The sequence below is a fragment of the Prosopis cineraria genome, unplaced genomic scaffold (genome assembly GCF_029017545.1).
Source record: "Prosopis cineraria cultivar Desert tree isolate PC_DT_omini unplaced genomic scaffold, ASM2901754v1 PC1, whole genome shotgun sequence".
NCBI lineage: Eukaryota > Viridiplantae > Streptophyta > Magnoliopsida > Fabales > Fabaceae > Prosopis > Prosopis cineraria.
In genome coordinates, this window is record NW_026555332.1 from 57779987 (window position 1) to 57793666 (window position 13680).

General features: G+C 32.4%; 1 protein-coding gene, 1 non-coding gene and 1 pseudogene across 5 annotated transcripts; all 3 read right to left on the reverse strand.

Moving 5' to 3' along the window:
• Positions 1-660: 660 nt before the first annotated feature.
• On the reverse strand, positions 661-3082 carry LOC129310709 (F-box protein PP2-B15-like). 4 transcript variants are annotated; one of them, XM_054952627.1, is made up of 4 exons: positions 2720-3082; positions 2461-2579; positions 984-2352; positions 661-869 (listed from the first exon to the last, which is right to left on the reverse strand). In XM_054952627.1, exons 1-3 carry the CDS (start codon positions 2966-2968, stop codon positions 1893-1895), a joined length of 828 nt encoding a protein of 275 aa, XP_054808602.1. In that variant the 5' UTR covers positions 2969-3082; the 3' UTR covers positions 661-869; positions 984-1892. The 4 variants fall into 4 exon arrangements, with proteins under 4 accessions (XP_054808602.1, XP_054808625.1, XP_054808616.1 ...); XM_054952650.1 differs by having other exon boundaries at positions 666-869; positions 984-2349; XM_054952641.1 differs by having other exon boundaries at positions 669-869; positions 1565-2352.
• LOC129297084 (small nucleolar RNA snoR69Y) lies at positions 1526-1622 on the reverse strand. The gene has a single exon (XR_008590109.1). It is a non-coding gene; the product is annotated as a small nucleolar RNA snoR69Y (small nucleolar RNA).
• Positions 3083-7290: 4208 nt separating the features above from the next.
• LOC129310733 (F-box protein PP2-B15-like) lies at positions 7291-8617 on the reverse strand (annotated as a pseudogene).
• Between the last annotated feature and the right edge of the window lie 5063 nt (positions 8618-13680).

Here is a 13680-nt window from a genome sequence, read left to right on the forward strand (position 1 = left end):
CCCTTGATTGATATTTCCCTCTTTGTTGTGTTTTTTTAGCCTTAGCTCTCTTGTCACAAAATACTTTATAGGTTGTAGCATACTTTCTCCCAACTACATTTAAAATATTTTTTAAAAATCTTACTTGATCTAAAATATAAATTAATTATTTTTTCAATTACGTCCATGCTTTGTTTATCACTCTTCTTAAAAAAATGATACATGAAAATTTTAAGTAGCCTTACCAAAAATTTTATATAGGGTTTTTAATGGATGCATATTCTTTTAGAATTGTAAATTAATTATCAATGTTTTATATTTTAGTCAGGAGTGCATGAGAAAAGGGGGAATGGACAAACTCCTTTCATCCCAAATAAAAATATAAATTTTTGAAAACTTCTTTCATTTAATATATTTAAAGAGATTAAAACAAAAATTAAAGAAAGAAAAGGTAACACTGAGATAAACCTAATTAATAAAATATTAATATTATTAAAGTGTCTTATATTTTAAGATGTTAAATCTCCTCCAAAAATATCTTGAAATTTAGGATGAAAAGAATATTGATTAATAAAATCAACATATCTATGGCACAATTATTATTTTTTTTAAAAAAAGCATAATATATATAATAAAATAAAAGGCACGCATTACTTTCGTGGAGCCAATAAAAATAAATGTGCAATTTTCTCTAGTATGTTGACGTGAGCGTGCCTCATTCAGTCATGCTTCAAGTAGGTGAAAGGAAAAAGGAAGAGATTAAGATCCTATTTGGTTGGGTCTCTTTCAAAACCGCTCCTCCAATTTGAGGAGATGCCCCTCTCCCCTCCTTTCACCTCACCTCACCTCTCTTTTCCTCCATCTTCTCCCTTTCTCTCCTTTTTCCTTTCCTGGAACCAACAGGGCCTAAGGAATTTAGTGATTATTCTCACAATTATTTTTTTAAAAAAAGAGCACAATATATATATATACACGCAATAAAATAAAAGGCATGCATCACTTACGTGGAGCCAATAAAAATAGATGTACAATTTTCTCTAGTATGTTGAGATGAGCGTGCCTCATTTAGTCATGCTCCACATAGGTGAAAGAAAAAGGAAGAGATTAAAATCATGTTTGATTGGAAAGGAGAGAAGAAAAAATTTTAAAAAAAATTTCCCTTCCCTCTTTTGGTGAGGACTAATGTGGAGGGGAGTCCAATTTGAGGAGATGCCCCACTCTCCTTCCCTTCTCCTCTTCCCCCCTCACCTCCCTTTCCCTCTATCTCCTACCCTTCCCTTCTTTTCCCTTTTCTTGAACCAACAGGGCCTAAGGAGTTTAGTGACCCGAACACTCAATATGTTTTAGTTTCCAGTCTAACGTAACAATTGCTGTCGCTTACAGTCATTGTCATTTACGATTCCACCATGCGTGACGGAACACACCGGTCTGTCTATGTATATAATTTATTTCATTGTGAAAGGGTTACGGTTTAAAAGATAGCAATTCCAAAATAATACCAGGTCAAAAAAAAAAATTCCAGAATAATAGAAATAGAACCGAGTCAGGAAAGCTCAGGTAGATGTGAGAAGTTATACTCCCAGACCTTGAGAAAAAGGCCTCGTAGTGAGCTGGGAAACACAAATATCCTCATCGCAATTTGCAAATTCAAATCAACGCAAGTCACTCAAATAACGTTATCACACCCATACGCATCAACAGATTGCTCCCATTACATGACTCCGTCTCATTAAACCCGAAAACAAGAAGGGGGTAAAAAAAAAACAAAGAAAAAAAAAAAAGATCGAGGACACGGGGGGCGTTGAAGAAGGAACAAGTTAAGAGCGGAGTGACATGTAAACGGAAAATCTGGTATTTATAGAGAAGGGCTAGGGTTAGGGTTTGACTGAAAACAAAGAAAGCCCGATAAGTGCTTAAGTGAAGGCCTGGTCCAATGGAACCGGCCTAATTTCAATACCCTCAACAATAAGGCCGGCTTTCAAATGGACGCCTTTGACCTCCTTGAGGCACATCCTGACCTCATTATCTCCTCCTCCTCCGTTGAAGAAGCAGCCCAACTCGATCTCCAGCCACTCGTCTTCTCGCTTACAAGGCCATTTCCCATCTATCGAGGTTGACGATATTGTTCTCTGGCAGTTTCTTGCCTCCTTCTCCTTCAAAGGCCATCGTACATAAACGCTCCCTCTTGACTTGAAATTACCAACCTCCACCGACAGCTCCGATGGCAGCGAGTCTAATCCATACGCGCGATCCGCCACTTTCACTATCAGATACGCTCCGTATATCGTTCTCGGAGATAGCATTCGGGCGTCGATGCTCCCCCTGATTTCCAGCCAGCATATGGTTCTCAGTTCAGCCACTTCTGCAAATCTGCTGCATGCATTTTCCAAATGATAAGCATCGCTCCCTAAGCTTTCTGGTTTTTAAAATTCAGGCATAACTTTGGGACTGAGCTTGGCTCAGATCTGAGAAAGTACAAACCTCGAGGGTTGAAAAGGTTTCCAGGACCAGTAGAGTGGGCTGCTTCCCCACGCAATTGAAAGCTCTCTCGCGCTCAACACGTAGCATATTTTACCGGTTGATTTCTCTATTGAGAACATCTGTTTCACCAACAACATGTCAATATTCCGTTAATAAGGTCATATTGATACAAATATAAACTCGGCATTTTCTCTTTAAATCGAGATTAATTCGGTTGGCAGAATTGCTTGCTATTTTTATTTGAGGAAGATTGCGTTACCTTGTTACCCTGATCAATTGGAAGTGGTTTACTTAAACTGAGAAACAAGTCTTTCTTCGAGGAATAGATCAAAGGAGCGACCAGCCTGGAGAGAATCTCACGATAGTTGGGTGGTAAGAACTTCTCCCAGATAATATCTGAATTCGCCATCGAGCGCGCCGTGGAAGAAATAACAGAGGATTGGCCTACGTCTCGAGGAGACGTCAACGAAAAAATGTGCGCTAAACAATCATCGGGCAGAATTTCCATGGGATACAATACAGACCAGTCAATTTTTGAGATGGCAAACAGGTAAAAAGTTCTATTTTATACTTGACCTGTGTGCTTGTGGGATCTGATCCTAACATTCCCGTATCCGCTAATATGTCGACATGAGGCATACGCATGAGCACATCCATGAGAACATTTGCAGGTCATTCCTTTTAGGGCTAATGTCGTTCTCACACACTGCTCACAAAGCCTGTGAAACTTCAAATTATGGATAATGATTGATTATTACTAGCGAAGAAGTTATTTTAATTCACTGATCCTAAAATTGTCATGTCTCCAAGGCACTCAGGATTATCCATCGTGAAGGAATTGAATTTTGGCGTTTATTTTAAGCTGCTTTTTATTACTCATTTCTTCCCAAATCATGAGATATTTGCAAAATCTAACATACCACTAAAAGTTATTAAATTTACTTAACAACTTTATTTTTTCAAAACAAATATATAAACTTTAAAAAATATCTTTCTTATGATATTTAAAAAGAGAGACATGTGAAACTTAAATAAAGAAAGAGAAAGAATAATATTAAAATAAATTTATTTAATAAAACCTTAATAATATTATCAAAGTGTCTTACTCTAAAAAGGTGTCTTATAATTTAAAATGGAGCATAAAAAAAATATGCATGTCTCCCTTTGCACTTGCATTAATGTGTAAGGGCCACTATAGGGACAAAGCATCCCCAAATGTGTTTATTTAATATATCATTTTTAATCTTTATTATAAAGCACTTTCAATCGTTTTACGTATTTTAAAAAAGTTATTTTTTTGATATTATAAAAAAATAAGATGTATTTTTATTTTTACCTTTAAATAATGGTACAATTACATTAAATATTTTTACGTTAATCAAAAAAGATAAAATTAAAAAAAGTGATTTAATTATCATAAGTATCTTACATCTTGGACAAAAAATTACTTTTAGAAGACATATTATAAATAGGACCAGAGGGAGTAATTTAATGGCCAACAAAATTGAGTTATTTCCTCCATCCCAATTCATAAGATATGTTTAGATAAAATTATACATACCAATAGTGCATATTAGATACAATTTACAACCTTTCTTTTTAAAAATAAAAATATAAATTTTTAAAAATACTCCTCATTTGATATTACATTGTGAAGGAGTATTAAAGAAAGAATATATGTGAAGAGTAATACAAGAAAAATATCATTAATAAATCTCGATTATTGTCAAAACTATATTATATTTTGAGACATTAATTTTTTTATAAATATTTTATAATTTGAGACAGAGAAAATATTATAAAAATTCCACATAAACTAATATCCCTGGCTCGGTGCATTATTGGTGTATGGGAATCTAATATAAGTATTCAAAATTCTGGGACAACAAGTGAAATTGTTGCCCCCGGAAGTTTAGTTAATAAAAAAATATTACTTCTTGGGTTGTCAGCTTGAGTATTGCAACCAGAAACTTTCAATTTGATCGTTTTCACGTGAACTACTTTATCGAACAGCCACCTTTCAAGAATTTGGACCAATGCTGGCAATGCGTTTATATCCTCTGCCCATCTCTTTGAGATATTACAAACCCTTCGATTTTATATGCATTAGATCTCAAGCCTTCGTTTCTTAATATTCCGGTTACACTCTTCCAACATCAATTATATGTGGTTTCTGGCAGAGCCCAAAATCAGGTGACATTTAATTAAAGTCTAAAATAACAGGAAACAAAGCGTTTGACCCTGACAAATGAAGAGTTATGCCCAATAAATCATCAAGTGAAGTAAAGCTCGGTTTGTTTAAAAGAAAACTCATTGACTAAGTAACCGTTGGATTGTGAAAAAGATGTGGCTAGCAAAATTCAGAATGACTTAATCAGAAATACCATTATTTGGGCGTCGGACCATTGCTCGATGTGCCTCGAATGTTGCAAGTCTGTGCCAAGTAAGAGCGGATATTTCAGCACAAGCATCTAACCTCCTTGTTTTGTGGACACAACGACATTGAAAGAGCATTATAAATAGGGTTAAGTGGAAGAAAAAGAAGTCAATGAACACAAAAACTAAAGCTTCTTCACTCTACCTCTTATATTGCTTTGCGTTTGGGATTTTGGATCTTACTCGCCTCCACTTTTTTGTACGTCTGCAACTGTGTGTACGCTTGTACCATTAACCAAACTGTTCTCCTTCAAACATCCGTTGCATCTACACATCCAAATAACCACGAATAATTTCCATCTCAAAATTCCCCCTAAATTAACAAATCTACATATGAACTCACGAGTAGCTAAATTCCATCCAATTTTGAATATTCGTTTGCGTAAATTTCAATGAAAAAGCTTATCATGGTTTTTTTTCGACGCTAAATTGTAGATCTAGGCAAATTTCCTTGACATTTTGATTATAAATGTGAAAATATATATTTGACATGCTTATTTAGTTATTTGATGAGGACAATGCAATATCAGTAACTAGCAACTACTACTTTCATTCTAAATTATAAGATATTTAAAAAAAATCACATGTTAATAAATCTTATTAAATATACTAAAATATTATTTTTAAATAAAAATATAAACTTTTAAAATATTTTTTATTTAATATATCAAAAAGAGAGAAAGGTAGAAATTAAATAGATAAAGAAATATTAAAATTGAAATAAACTTATTTAATGAAACACCAATCTTATAATTTAAAATGGAATGAGTATTTTATTTGTTTATGTAAACTCAAAATTGTGTGCAATACAGCTTTGAATGCAATATATTCATAACATGGTCAAATTCCTATGCTGTTAAAGTGGGGATATTTGCGCCTGTGAAATTGTTGTGCGTCGCGTGCTAGGCATGTGCGAAATGTATGTGCCCGGCTCCCCTCCGTGTGGAAAAGGAAGAAGAAGAAGATAAGATATTCAAGAAAAATGATGATATTTTCTAAAAGTCAACACATAACAATGGAAAAATGACTAATTTAACTAATAGCTTTTGGAATACATGGGGATTAGTCAACTGAGTCCGGTATATTTGAGATGGCGGGGAGCCGACGTGGGAAGTCTTGAAGGCGCATCCTGAACAGGCAGGGCTCAGGGCTGACTTTGAAGAAATATATTCATATTAATTCTTATTTATTTAAAAAAATGTATAAAACAAAATATCAAAAGTATAATAATTTTATAAATCGTAGTAATTAAACATAACTATTCTAAATATAATTTAAAAAATAATTTACTAATTAAAAAATTATACTCTCTCTGTTCAAAAATGTAAAATATTTTTAATTGAATCTAACCCTCTAATAAAGTAATTACTTATTTTAAATTAATTCTATCTTTTTATATTAATCATTCTTAAATAACCCATCATAAATATAAAGTCATTGTCAATAGGAATATTTTTTTTAAAAAAAGCAATGATTACGTCTCAAAAAATTAAAAATATTTTATATTTTTTAAACATTCAACCCTTTATAAAATGTCTTATATTTTTTAACGGAAGAATAATTATTCAAATCAAATCTTAAATATCATTATAATAAATTAAAAATTTTAAATCTAATTAATTATATATCACATCACGCTTCCACTAGAATGAAGCTAGGAAATGTTAAAGACATTTCTGACAGGGCTGTTTAAGTAGGCCAAGTTGTCTTGTTGGCCGCGTCGGTGCCCCTCATTCTGGTTCCTGCCGCAGTGAGGTGCACGTTTCGTCCCTGTGTTTCCTTCGGTGGCAAATTGGGGTTCTATGCATAATTCTGCCTCTCGATCTGTTCTTTTCTTTCATTGGATTCGGGTACATTCATTGATAGTGATGTCCTTGTTCTTACATGACGCCAAGCCTTTTCAACCTAGCGGACTAGAGCCTTTTTTAAAAAAGCTGTCGTCTTTTAAATGGTAGTTGTATGTTAATTTGCATGCGTTTATTAAATTCGCATTTTCTCAAGGATGCATGCAATGCATCATTTATTAAGGCACAAAGAATATCAGCATCTAATATTAATGTTCATAAGAATCTATCTCGCACTCTTTTCCCGTCTAAATCATCTCGTCAGATTTTTTTTTTGTTTAGTTAATGTTGATAAAACAAGTCATAATTTATTATCCAATCAATTCCACAACAGTTCTCATACAATGACTAAATACAATATTCCTTTATAAAATTCTCAGATAATAAGGCCTGAGCATGACTTATCACACTATTCCATTTTTAATAATGGTTTTCATATTTGCTTTCTAGTAAATTTATATTATATTATCGGTGTGGGCTTCTGTTGTTCTTCTGTTACACTCTATTGCTTAAAAAGACATGTAATTATATTTATATAACATTATAACAGTAGCAATTAATGTTTTTATGATGACATCATTACGGTTAGCCGTTGAAGGACAGGATATCAATAATCAATAAATCAATTAAAAAAAATGAAATAAAAGGGGAGCTTTGATTAAGCTAATACCCTCAATAAACTGAGATCATATCAAAATAACTACTCCAATGCCAAACACATGAAAGATGTGGCCTGAGCCTGACTGTCAAACTACCAGACTTATTCTCACGTGACGTCTGGGTTTTGTAGCTGTGGTTCTGATCAAACATGGTTTGGTCTGAGTTCAACGCCTTCCAGGATAAGCCGCTTTCAATTGATAGCCCACTTCCATCAGACTCACCTTCACGTCCTGATCTTCTTCCCCACTGTAAAAACTCCCCCAACTCAATCTCCATCCAACCATCTTCCCTTCTCGACGGAAATTTCTCATCTTCTTCCGTCTCCGACGACTCCCTCAACATCTCTCTCCGGCTCCCATAAAACAGAGCCTCCATTTTCTGCTTCCTCTCGTCTCTGTCGCACAGATATGCCTTCCCCTTCTTCACCACGTTTCCCACCTCGACTGAAACTTCAGAAGCTGCACGGTCAAGCCCGTACGCTCGACGAGACACCTTCATTATCAGATAAGCTCCGTACCAGGTGCTGGGTGTCAGAATCCCAGTTCTGATTGTGCACTTAATTTCCAACCAGCTCACTGTTCTGAGATGAGCAAACCACCGAGAACCTGAAAAATCATTCATTTAATTGTTTCCCCCTCAGACTTAACTATCAACAGTTCAACGGAGAATTTTACAAGAGCGAAACCTTGATTCGGGCATGGGTGTCCAGCTCCATAACAGGGGGTCGTTGCCCCACGTCACAGATAACTCCGTAGCAGACAGGATGTAAGATTTTTCACCAGAAGACTTGTCTAATTGGAAGCTCTGCGAAACGAAATTGGAAATTGGAAAATTAGAAAGGAAAGAGAAACGGATAGGGAATCGAAAGAAGGCGCAGGGGTTTACCTTGGAGCCACCATCAATGAGAATCGGACGGGAAAGAGCGTAAAAGAGGTCTCTTTTGGAAGAGAAGAGGAGAGGGGTGACCGCCCTGGAAAGGATGTTGGGGTAGTCATCGGGCAAGAAGGAGAGCCAGAGGAGATCGGAAAGAGCAGGGGACCGGAGGGAGGAGGAGACCGAGCAAAATCTGGAGGCATCGGCCGGAGAAGTGAAGGAGAGAATGGCGGAGACGCAGTCCTCCGGCAAGGTATCGATGTTGGAAGGAATGGGAGTAGTAGCAGACATGATATGGACGAGGAGCTGAAAAAAACGTCGCGGGGCTTACATATATAGCCAACTCTAATCTCCACTCGCCCATCCTCCTTTTGTCATTCTATTTTTGGCCGTCAGATCATGTGGCCATGGGCGTCACATCATCAGTCATCGTTTCACAATTTCAGTCCAATTGATATCATCACATGAGATCGCAAGGGAAACCAATTCTCGGGCCTGAGGTAAATGATTTTGTTAAACTTGGAATAATGGCGTGAGAATTGAGATGACGACGGGATGTGGTTAGAATGAGGGCGAGAGAGTCGAGCAGATTATTTGAAAATTGAAATACGAGTTAAAAGGCGGGCATATCATGTTGTCGTCTTCTCTCGTTGGGTTTTTATTTTGTCATCATTGATTGCTAAGTTTTTTTTTTTTCTTTTGAAAATATGAGATTGAGTCTAGTAGTGGGCTTGATTATTAATCAAGTGGCGAATCAATCTTCAAGTTTCACTTGAAGAATATGCTCAAAATGTAATGGCCTGCTGTACCTTAATAAGTTATTTTTTATTTTTTTAATATAAAGTATATTAATTAAATCTTATTTCAATAAAATAATTACTTTAACTTTAAACTAATTCTATCTTTTTATATTTATTCTTATATTAATAGAATCTTTTATCTTAAAAAATATAAAGTAATATATTCAATATGAACACTTTATAAAAAAGTAATAATTACATTTTAAAAGATTAAAAATATTTTATATTTTTTTAATATTCAGTCCTCCAAAAATACTTTATATTTTTTAATAAAAAAAATATATGACTATTAAATTGTTGGATTGAGTAAAATTTGAGTTTAGTGGACAGTAACTCTTTCAAAAGTTTTTCTGTTCAGTGGTCATAACCTTTTTTTTATTATGGCCAATACCTGACAATATATTTCAAATGATAAATTGACCTTATGTTATAAAAAAATATTTATCACAATATTGCACTTTTAATAATATTTATCTAAATACTATAAATTAACATTCAATTTGATTAATACTGAGTTTCAAAAATTTTTTTGTTAGAGATGTACTTTAACTTAAAAAAAATCAAATATCCGTCACTTCTTCTCTTGTTTAGGTAAAATATAAACAATGCAATTCTTATTTCAACATCATTAACTCAGTTAAAAATTAAATAATAAATTAAATCTCTAAAAACTCAAATTATATCAAACCCTAAGTTTTCTATCATCAGTGAATTAAAAACTAAAGAGAGTATGTGATTAAAAAAATATTTAAAATATTTATAGTCTAAAAAAGCTTGAGATCATACTTGGAATATCTATTATAGAGCCCTATCTTTAAAATTTTGCTCGCCTTTTGTCTCAATTTCTCACCGTGCGCCGTGCTAGAGGAAGACAAAAGGAAAGAAAAAGGAAGTGATGTGTGAGAAGAAAAAAATAGGATTGAAAATAATAAGATAAGTTAGTGGGCTTTACGTTATGTATCTATTCTTTGTTTTCTCTTTGTTTTTGTTCAATCTTCTTCCTTCTTTTCTTTTCAATAATTAATACTCTCTCTGATTCTATTTATAAATTATTTTTTATCAATCTTATTAATTACTAATGTAATAAAAGTATAAAGAATAAAAGTAAGTAAAGTTTTATATAAACTCTCGAGTAAATAAAAAAAACAAATAATATAATATTATTTTTTCTATATTTCTCTCTCTTACCTTTCAAGGGTAATTTGAGAATTTTAATTTGAAGCAAACAATCTCATTAGTTAGTAGCTTATAAAGTGAATTAGATTACACTCATAGAAAGTGACTAATATAGAAGACTAGAAGAGTAATATATAACCCCCCCCCACACAATATATAATCTTGTAGTGCTCCATTAACATCTTAAAAATTAAACTCTACTAGTGTATTTACTAAACATAATTCTTTAATATTTATATGATTATAAACTTTTTCATTTACATTCAAGGAGTAAAATAGAGATGATACAATGACTCAGTCTCATTCATAATATTTCAATTCACATTTTTAAGGATTTACAGTAATTTAGTATCAGTTATGACATAGCCTAAAATGTGATAACAATTTATTATTTTGACCTATGATGACTTAGTATCACTCGCAGCATTTTGTTTGACAATTTTAGAGATTCACAGTGATTTAATTGGTTAATCCAAGCATCTAATGTTGTATTAGATATTAACATTTTAATTTAATTGATTCTTTATTTTTAACGGAGCTAATGATGTTAAAATAAGGATTGCATGGTTTAAATTTTGCTCAAATAATTGATTAGAACTTAATTGAGGAGAGAGAGGATGATATGAATATTTAATTTTTTTTAATTAAATAAAATTGGGCTTGATAAATGTCTGACAAAAAATTTTGATTGAAGATAGAGAAGATGGGATAAATATTTTGATTTTTTTTTAAAAAATCAAATAAAAGTTCTGTGCATATTTCTAACAAGAAAAATTTTGAAACTTGGTGTTCATCAAACTAAATTTTAATTTATAGTACCTAGATAAATATTGTTAAAAGTGTATTTTGTGATAAATAGTTTTTTTAATATAAATGGAAAGTCAAATTGCCTCCAATTCAAAACCAAAAAGAAAACAGAAAAAGAAAAAGAAAAGCGTGTGCAAGGCTGTGTTTGCCAAAATAGCACGTGGCCATGGACATGTTGATCTTTACCAAGATTTCAATCCAATTGGCGTGATCACACCTGGTAATGTGCTCGAGTCACGGTTGGGAGAGGGCCTCTCCACTCACTTTATCTCCTTTTTTTTTTTTTTATCCATCATAATCATTCATTAAATTTATGATTAAAATAAAATAAATTATCGCTATTTGAAAATGGAGGAACCCCACTTGGCACCGCCTATGTTTACCAAATGGCAGGCGGCCTCTCCCAGAGTTTCATACATTTTCCAATTTAAAATTTGGATATTTCAAATTTCTCGTCTCATGTTCGCCGCAGAATTAAAAAATTATACTGATACTGATGCTTTTACTGGAACTCAAAATCCGAATCAAGATTCCTTTTTTTTTAAAATGCATCGAGTATGATTGACAAATTATCATATACAATTCCGTTTTGTAAAAAAAAAAAAACTATTACTTGTTTATTTTTTTTTATATAAATAAAATTATATATTTCAATAAACATTTATTTTATAGATTTTTTAAATTATCTCTCATAATTTTATTAAAAAAATAATTAATGATGTTTATGTTGATTAACATAAAGCATTTTAGTTCAATTCTTTTGGTTTTTAAATAATTTACATAATATATAGTTAATTAATTTTTTTAAATTGTGTGATATAATTTTTTTATATCTATATACAGAAAGAAAGAAGAAAAGGTAAAAAGTTAAAACCAGGGAAAATATCAATAGCAAGTAATTGGAGCTTTTGCAATTTTAAAAAAGGGATAAGATGGGCTTAATTATAGAAGTATTAACCCTCCATCAATAAGTATCTATTTAAATTTTAACAACAACTCGTTTAAAATTAACAACAATCCATTTAAGTTTTGACAAAAGCTAATATATAAGAGACTTAGGTATATATAGTATTAGTCATTTATCAATAAGTATTCATTCACATTTACAATAACTATTTCATTATAACAATAATACATTTAGATTTTTAACAAGTAAAATGTGTAAAATTTTAAAACTCTGAATTTATAATTAATCATATTAAATTAATAAATAATATATATATAAAATAATAAGTACCCTTTTAAAATTATAATGTACTGTTATGTTATAAATAAAGAAGTACTTTAACCTTGAATTGATATATATATATTATCATATATAATTAAATAAGTTTGGTGTCTTGATAGCCATCAATTTTTTTTTTTAATGGCCAAGTTGTGAGATCAAAACTTCCTCATTCACCTTACACAATTCAATAAAGAAGTGTTTCCAGCATCGAAACCCACCCCAATGACCGGCGCTGACGACACTGAGATGACTTTTTTAAGTAGTGTTTTAGAAATAATTTGAATCATCATGCATGAAAAAATCAAGTCGTCAGGGACAGAGTGAACTGCAATGAAATTTTAAACTTTATTAATTATTGATTGATATAAATATGGTCCAGTTATCCTTGAGTGACATTTTTTTTTAAAACAAACAAAACATATCGAGTTAACTGGAGGCTGCAACGATGGCCGTGAAACCGAGCTTTGAATTCCCCGCGAAGTGCTTCTGTTCATTTTCTTTTACCAGAGAGCAGCTTCATTCCACTTCTTCCTCTTACAAATGATCTTTGGCGAATCCCACATCTGTTTCAGCAATATTAATCCGCAAGAAGGAGAGACCATGAGAGATCCCCCTCCCCAATTCCCGTGTCAAAAGCGTGTGGGTTATGAATTTGGAATCTTGATTTTTGAGCCTATTTTTCATGGAATTGGTTTTGACACCAAACTCCGGCAAAGGTTTGCCGCTGTAGTACGCTATCTCGATGGGTCTGATGCCATCTTCGGTTCTTCCATTTTCCCAATTCCCAATATTAATGTGGTTAGGATGCCTTGCACTTCCTATCTAGCTTCATTTAGATTATGACCCCGAATTTCTTAAAATGCTTTAGATTCAAAAATAACAAATGCCTAAGCAGTGTTTTAAGGAAACTTCAACCTCCGTATAATATTTTCTAGCTAAATTGCAGCATCATTTTCGCGTTCACCAAAAACGGAAATGACTAGTATTATGGCACTGGAACAGAGAGCTTTTGATAACTGATAGCATTTAATAGAGATTATCTTAAAATAATTAGCTAGTTTAAATTAGAGAATGACTATGATGTGTAGAGGATGTACTGTTATTCGTTTCAAGGGACACTAAATAACCTCTATAATAAAAAAAGGACTATTCAGTATTTTTCTATCAATGTTAATCAAACGTAATTTATTTTTATATTTATAAGCCTTATAATGTGTCAATTTCTTTAATTTTTTTGCTTTTGTTTTTAGTTTCGACTTGAGAAGGAGAAGTTCAAAAAATTTTTATTTAATAACATTCATGATAATAATGTCAATAAAATAGACAAAAATAATGGAGGCCACTAGATGTCCGTTTTTTAAAATTAATAATTTATTTAACATCATTTTATAACATA

Bases quoted from the DNA above. Each gene is read 5' to 3' on its own strand.
- LOC129310709 (XM_054952627.1), bottom strand. From the start codon at position 2,968: ATGGAAATTCTGCCCGATGATTGTTTAGCGCACATTTTTTCGTTGACG. The intron at 2,580-2,719 runs GTAACGCAATCT...TTGGTGAAACAG, and splicing joins CAATTGATCAGGGTAACAAG to ATGTTCTCAATAGAGAAATC. The intron at 2,353-2,460 runs GTTTGTACTTTC...AAATGCATGCAG, and splicing joins AAACCTTTTCAACCCTCGAG to CAGATTTGCAGAAGTGGCTG.